At 54.9% G+C, this 7,554-nt stretch overlaps 3 protein-coding genes across 3 annotated transcripts in view; 1 reads left to right on the top strand and 2 right to left on the bottom strand.

The window, feature by feature from the left end:
• The window catches only part of CHGG_10304 (uncharacterized protein), a gene marked incomplete at both ends in the record, with an annotated part of 4,767 nt that extends 4,349 nt beyond the window's left edge, over positions 1-418 (bottom strand). Inside the window, 2 exons of the mRNA XM_001228230.1 lie at positions 10-235; positions 339-418. Of these exons, the coding sequence (XP_001228231.1) occupies positions 10-235; positions 339-418 (306 nt within the window). The remainder of the gene's footprint in view (positions 1-9; positions 236-338) is intronic.
• An 820-nt stretch (positions 419-1,238) lies between these two features.
• On the top strand, positions 1,239-6,630 carry CHGG_10303 (uncharacterized protein; the record flags this gene model as incomplete). The annotated part of the gene is made up of 7 exons (XM_001228229.1): positions 1,239-1,381; positions 1,659-2,880; positions 3,124-3,146; positions 3,727-4,104; positions 4,175-4,362; positions 4,430-5,923; positions 6,008-6,630. 7 exons carry the CDS (start codon positions 1,239-1,241, stop codon positions 6,628-6,630), a joined length of 4,071 nt encoding a protein of 1,356 aa, XP_001228230.1.
• Positions 6,631-6,849: 219 nt separating this feature from the next.
• Positions 6,850-7,554, bottom strand: part of CHGG_10302 (uncharacterized protein) — a gene marked incomplete at both ends in the record, with an annotated part of 1,712 nt that continues 1,007 nt past the window's right edge. The window contains one exon of the mRNA XM_001228228.1: positions 6,850-7,482. Within this exon, the coding sequence (XP_001228229.1) occupies positions 6,850-7,482 (633 nt within the window). The remainder of the gene's footprint in view (positions 7,483-7,554) is intronic.

The following is a 7,554-nucleotide window of genomic DNA, read 5'->3' as shown; positions in this document are numbered from 1 at the left end:
TTCGGGCACCTGCACAAAGCGGACACCACGCATGAAGGTGCCATCAACATAGCCGATCATGTCTCCAATCACGCCGCCGCCGAGTGCAATAATGACGGTGTCGCGAGTGCATGCGTGCGAGAGCATCCAATCTTCGATGTCGGCCTTGGTATCGCGGCCCTTGGAGTACTCGCCGGGCGGGATGGCGTAGGTGAGAAGGCGGGCATCTTTGGGGGCGGCCCTTGTCGAAGACGGCCTGAAAGGGAGGAACGTAGGTCTGATAGAGGTTCGTGTCGGTAATCAGGACGTAGGTGGAAGATTGTAGGTTCTCGAGGAGGTCGTGAGTCACAAAGTTCAACCAGATGCCGTGATCGACGACGATGTCTTCTTTGCCGAGAATGGCGATCCGCGTGGGACCCGAGCTGCTGGTGTCCGCCATGATAGTCAGACTATGCGTGCGGGCTCAATTGCGCCCAACATGCGCCTGCAGCGATTGTAGTGATCAGGCAGGGCTATCGAGGTTGTGGTGGAGAGTAGGGTAATTTGTGGGTTTCGGGGGTTGCTTGTGATAATTATTATAATAATAAAGTTTGGAGCTTTCTGCCGCGGGGAAAAAAACTTAAGCGGACCGACCGACCCCCCCGGAGCTCGGGGGGGCAGCGACCATCAACCATTAAACATCAGACTAAACCAGCAGGGAGGGCTGATGACACAGCGGCCTTGCCTGCGGCGTAGAAAATAACAGGAATATTAACACATACAACCAACGGACGACTATGCGGCACGAATTACAGAATTCATACTCGTAATACCCCATTCTGCTCTCAACCCAACCTCGACCCATCTACAGCTTTTCGAAATGAAACGTCACGCCACATATTAAACGCCGCAATGTATCAACATATACTCAAGGACCTTCAGAAAAAGCTTCAGAACATCTTCGGTCTACAACTTTCGCTCAACCTCCATTGTTTATTCCTGGAGGAATGCAGTTGGGATCTCAAAATGGAAATAACAGTATGACTGGGTTGGAGCCGCTTTCGGAGCTTCTGTGGTGGGGGCTCGCTGCGATGCCCCGCCTGGTCTGTGCTTTCATTCATTCCCTCGCAAAGCTCCTCGCCGCTTACATAAACTCATCCGAAATGCAATAACGTAATCCATCACCTTCTGGGACACACCACCTTGTGGGACAGCTTTCTGCCCCACACCCCACCACGTCGACTTCGGACGCACTCCACTACGCCATTGTGCCCGGCAAAATGCCAAAGCCTCTACAGCACGAAGATAGAATCCAATTAGCACTCGAGGCCTTACGTTCAGGCCAAATCAAAATCATTCGCAAGTGCTGCGGATGCGTTTGGTGTACCGAAGTCCACTCTCCACAGACGCGTCAAGGGGGGCGGTACGCGTCAAGAAGCTCAAGTCAAGAACCGAAAGCTACGCCCAACTGAAGAAGCAGCCTTGATTCAATGGATCGAGTCATTGGACGACCGTGGGGATGTCGCCGACGATCGGTTATATCCGACAGATGGCTGACCTTCTTCTCCGCGAGCGTGGAGGCTTCACTCTACTCGACGCGTCTCTTACATCCACCCCCGGTCCCGGCAATGACTGTCGGGTGAGAACTGGGTCCAGCGGCTTCTTCATCGGCATCCCCATCTGGAGACGAAGTATTCTAGAAAGTACGACTATCAACGGGCCTTATGCGAGGATCCAGAGAAGATTTCAGCGTGGTTTGCACGAGTGCAAAGGACCATCAACGAATACGGTGTTCTTGACAGCGACATCTACAACTTTGACGAGACTGGTTTCCAGATGGGTGTTGCAAGCACGTCTAAAGTGGTCACTCGATCTGACCGACGGAATCGACCTGTTGTTATCCAGCCGGGAAATCGAGAGTGGACAACTGTCATCGAGTGCATTAACGCATCCGGCTGGAGTGTTGACCCGATGATTATCTTTGAAGGAAAAGTCCACATTTCGTCGTGGTACGACGGCTCAGTGCTGCCAAAGACATGGCGGATTGGAGTCAGCGATAACGGCTGGACAACCGATGAGCTTACCTTCGAGTGGCTTCGAGAAGTCTTCGAGCCACAAACTCGAAAACGGACTGTTGGTCGATATCGGCTTCTCATTCTCGATGGTCATGGAAGCCATTCGACGCCTGCATTCGACAAATTCTGTACTGACCATCGGATCCTTACAGAGTGTATGCCTCCGCACTCGTCGCACTACCTCCAGCCCCTTGACGTTAGCTGTTTCGCTGTGCTTAAGCGGACGTACGGCGACCTTGTCAAAGCGAAGATAGCACTCGGGGTTCATCACATTGACAAACCGCGATTCCTCGAACTGTTTCTCGAAGCTCGGAAAAAGACATTCAATACAAAGAACATCGCAAGCGGCTTTAGAGCTGCAGGGCTCTTGCCTTTCGATCCAACTCAGGTTCTTTGTCGGCTACAAACCAGGATACGGACACTGAGTCCCCCTCCTACCCCTATCCAACCGCCAAGTCTGCCTCTCAAAACGCCAGGAAACATCGTCGAACTTGACTCTCTCCAAAGGAAACACCAGAGAGAGATAAGCCCAACAGATCAGGCGCTTCAGAAAATCATCAAGGGCTGCCAGATGGCGATGCACAATGCTACTCTTTTGCAGGAAGAGAACTCGCGACTTCGAGCTGAAAATGGTCGACAAAAGAGAAAGCGGGCACGCCGAGCTTTCATTCAAACAGGAGGGACTATGACGATTGGAGAAGGGATGACACACATCGAGGCCTCCCAGAATGCTCGTCAGAAGGGTCAAGGAAGCCAGGAAGCTCGTCGAGAGGTCGAAGAAGGAGAGGTGGGGCCATCGGACACGACTGCGCCAAAGGCACGAAAGCGTGCGCAGCCGAAGTGCAGTGTTTGTGGCTCAATCGAGCACAACGCCAGAAAATGCCCTTGTAAATAAGGACTCGAATTATGTAGAATGCATTCCGAATAGACTCTCTTTTGTGTTGTGAGGTGCGTCCGAAGTCGACGTGGTGGGGTGTGGGGCAGAAAAGTGTCCCACAAGGTGGTGTGTCCCAGAAGGTGATAGATTAACGTTAACTAACTAACTAACTAGTTAACTAACAACTAACTAACTAACTAACTAACAAACTAGTTAACTACACATGATGCTACTGTGTAGGTACCAGAAGGACTCTCTCACCGCCTATTGACTTGTTAGTGTTGGATGGGCCCTTTTGCTCAAGAACGAGCTAACCCTGCGAGGCAAAGAAGCATTGATCTTCTACACATGTAGTAAGCTGCGCGAACTGAAGAACGCGAGACCGCGTCTACCGAAAAGAAAAATAAAAATGGGGAATCCGCCAGTCGTTCCTCCCATGCTCGCAGCCCCACCCGCTGCTGCCTTCCCCAGATACTTGGCACACCACCAACCAAACCCGCGATCTGCAGCCACTCTAGGCACTGGAACCGGCATCAAGACGTCTTTTTAGGCATTGCTGCTTGCTGCCCTGCGCGCGCGAGCCAGGCAGGGCTAGATCATGCATCTTCCCCTCTCGTTGTCGCCAGAGCATGGCCCCCGTGGCCGATCTGCCTGGGGCTGAAAAATGGCGTTCCGCTACTTCGTACCCCGTTGACCTTGGAGATGCGGCCGAAACTGAAGATAAAGCCGACGCCGTCTCAACCTTCATTTTCTCTCTCTAATCAATCAACATCGTTATTTATCCATTCCTCCTTGTCCATTAAGCTCTTGTCATAGTGACCCCAACAAGAATCGTGATCGAACCTCAGCCATGGCGTCTCCCACATCGGTCCTATCAAAGACACTGCAGAGCATCACCCTCAGCAAAATCCGCGAATTGGATATCCGCCATAAGTCTTATGAAGACCGCAAACGTGCCTTTCTTGCCAAGGCTGATGCCGCTATTGATCACCGTGACCGCCTCGCCTGCCTTCTTGAGGCCGTGAAGGAGCTCTCCCCGGCCGCCTCGAAAGACGTCAGCCTTGACAACATCCAGCGCTGGCTGGACCAGTCCCGGTACGATGCGTCCATTCCCGTATCCAAGCTGGACAGCTTCAGCCACCAGCTTCGCGCCAAGCTCGACGTTCAGAGCCGCAAGCTAGACATGGCTCACCTGTACTCACGCCTCCTGACTGGTAACCCACCCCTACGCCCGTCGCGTATCCTGGACCTTGTTCTGACATAGCCCTCCAGAGTGGATGGACCAGCCGATTGTCGAGCCACTGCCGGCCTCGGCCGACGATCCGGATGGTGACTCGTTTGAGCTAGTTGAACGCCAACGCCAGCGGCTGAGCGAGCTGGTCGACAAATTCGAGCAAGTCGTCTTCAAGCCGCTTGAGACGGATGAGACCGAGATGCGGAACTTTCTGGATCGTCTATTCACAGACGAAAAGAGCCAAAACAGGCTAGAGTCGCTGCGCAAGGAGATTGCCTACAATAGCAGCTGGCTTCATGTCCGAGACTGCCCCCTTCACCGAAGAGTCTCTCACTAGCTGCATTAAGGGCCTCCTAACCGAGGACATCCTCAGCGACGAGAAGCAGGCAATCCTACGCGACTTCCTCGAGAGCAATGTTGCCAAGTCGGAGATCGCCGATGTCTTGAACATGCGCTTCTCCGACCTGAAGCAGTGGCACTGGGATGCCGGGAAAGATGGAATTCGTGTCATGCCGCGCCGCGGCTTGAACGGCAAGTATCGGGTGTGGGCCGATGATGATATCTTGCAGATGATTTTTGTCCAACACATCGGCATCAGATTGTGCAACATGCTAAAGCCAGCACTGAAGAGTTTTATGGAGAGTGTGTGCTCGCGAAATCTCGAGGGTCACAGGGCCCCATCCGCCTCCGATCTGGAGAGGCATCAGTTCTACACGAATAGCTACGCAACATCTCTGGCGAACATTGAGTCGCAGCGCAAGTCCGACTACTTTGACAAGTTCTTCCTCTCACAGCTCCCAGCCACCGAGACTTCGCTCTTCGACGGCGATAACAACTACGACGATGATAGCGACAACCAGACCGTCGATAGCGGCTATCAGGACGTGACATCCTCGCCGCAGAAACGGTCTGGCATCAAGCAGCAGCTCTTGCGCCACCTCACCACAGAGCTTATTGTCCACCGTCTCCGAGATGTCACGTACGAGACGCGGGGCGGGGCCGGGCACGGCGTCGCCTTGGTCCAAACCGACCTACAGTGGTACGCCACGGGCCTTTCACACAACACAGTATTTGCCCTCATGCGCTACGTCGGCTTTGGCCAGGACTGGATCGACTTCTTCAAGAAGTATCTCGAGTCCCCCTTGAACTTGGACGCGGCCTCCGACGACCGCCCGCAGCTCGGGCCGCGCATCCGCAAGAGGGGTGTTCCCATGGCGCACGCCTCAGAGAAGTTTACGGGAGAGCTAGTGCTGTTCTTCATGGACCTCGCTGTCAACCGTGACACCGGAATCCTACTGTACCGGCTACACGATGACATCTGGCTCGTTGGCGAGCCCGAGAGGAGCGCTCAAGCCTGGACCTGCATGCAATCCTTTGCCAAAGTGTTCGGCCTCGACTTCAACAAGGCCAAAACCGGGTCTGTCTACCTTCCAGGGTCCGCCAAGCGAGACGAAACCATTGCCCAGACGTTGCCGGCTGGCCCGGTCAAGATTGGCTTCTTGTGTCTTGATCCAGAGACTGGTAAATGGGTGATTGACCAGAAGCTCGTCGTAGCGCACGTCGATCAACTGAAGAAGCAGTTGACCGAGTGCAAGAGCGTGCTGTCGTGGGTCCAGACATGGAATAGCTGCATCGGCCGCTTCTTTAGCCACACCTTTGGCGAACCGGCACGCTGCTTCGGTCGGGAGCACGTCGACGGGGTTTTGAATACCTACCAAACCATGCTACGGCGGCTATTTCCAGGCTCCAATGGTAAGGAGGGGAGCGTCGTTGAACACAGTAAGTTACCAAAGTGCCACATACCCGCCCCCCTCCCCCCCACGGCCTTGCAATGCACATCCCACTAATACATCATCTTACCAGTCAAACAAATGATCCAGACTCGCTTCGGCGTCTCGGACCTACCTGACTCTTTCATCCACATGCCCGAACAACTGGGTGGCCTAGGCCTCCGAAACCCCTTCGTCGGCTTGTTCCTAGTCCGCAACAACATCAACGAGACACCGGAGAAGATTATCGAAGAGTATCTCAAAAAGGAGCGGGAAGACTATCTAGACGAAAGAAAACACTTCGAGTCGACCACGGAATCAATCCGTCGTCGCCGACTCCACCGTATCTACGGGGACAACGACTCCAGCAAGACGCGTGCCATCACGGAGTTGGATATGTCGGTCTTCTTTTCGCTCGAGGAGTTCTCCCGGTTCCGCGAACGACAGAGCCACCAATTTTTCCGCACTTTTGAAAAACTTATCTGTGTCCCGGAGATGGAGGAGATTGCGCTGAGTAAGGAGGTCGAGAGTGAGCTGAGGCAATTTCTGGCCGGCAGCGTCCGGCTCGATGCGGAAATGAAGTGGTTCCTTCAACTCTATGCCAAGGAACTGCAGGAGGACTTCGGCGGGCTGAGCCTTGTCGACAAGCAGTTCCTGCCTGTCGGCGTCCTGACCATGATGAGGGGCAAGAAGGTCAGCTGGAATATGATCCTCTGAGCGGGTGGCAGCATTGGTGTTGTTTGGGAAACAATGATAAGGGTACTATCGCTATTATGCACGCCGTAATATCATACACGCTGTTGGGATTCTGCTCACCGGCATCGTGACACTTTTACACCGAGGCCACCACATCCTCGAGCCATCGTCCCGACTTCTTCGCCTGCCCCTCGTATGCAATGTACACACAGCAAGGACACACACTCCCGTTCATTCTGATCATACCCCGCCATCGGCAGCCGAACGCTCCTCGTTCAGATCATAGCGCCCACGGACGAGATCCGCCGTGGCCGGGTTGACACTCGGCTGGCGATGCCACAACTTGTGGCCCGCCCACAGCACCACAAACAAGATCAGGCTGATGTAAGCCGCAAAAAAGTCGCTCACGTTCCAGTTGATAAAAACGGTGAAACCCTGCGTCAGGGTGATGAGGACGTTGAAGAACAGGCCGTAGATGGCCGTGTACGGCTGGAAGCGCGACACATACGGCAGCTCGGACCGCGGGATTCCCTGCGCCTTGAGCGCGCGCATGAAGGCCAGGTGCGACAGGCAGGTGCTGGCCCAGGTGGTCAGCCCGGCCACACCGCTGATGTTGAGCAGCCAGTTGAAGACCTTGCCGCCGTCGGACGACAGGTTGAGGAACCCCAGCAGGCCGAAGGCCGCCGTGCCCCCCACCGCCATGACGGGGATGCCGTACCGGTTCGTCTTCTTGAAGATGGCCGGCGCCTGGCCCTCCTCGGCCAGCGCCAGCAGCACGCGGCTGCCCGAGTAGACGTTGGAGTTGGCCGCTGAGAGCACCGCCGTCAGCAGCACGGCGTTGATGATGTCGGGCAGCACCTTGACGCCCGCGCGCTGGGCGGCGATGACGAGCGGCGACGCCGACGCGTTGGACGAGTCGTTGAGCAGGTTGGGGTCCGACGACGA

Source organism: Chaetomium globosum, genomic scaffold (assembly GCF_000143365.1).
Source record: "Chaetomium globosum CBS 148.51 scaffold_7 genomic scaffold, whole genome shotgun sequence".
Lineage (NCBI taxonomy): Eukaryota > Fungi > Ascomycota > Sordariomycetes > Sordariales > Chaetomiaceae > Chaetomium > Chaetomium globosum.
The sequence above is the reverse complement of the archived record's forward strand: the minus strand, read 5'-3'. Positions and strand labels throughout refer to the sequence as shown.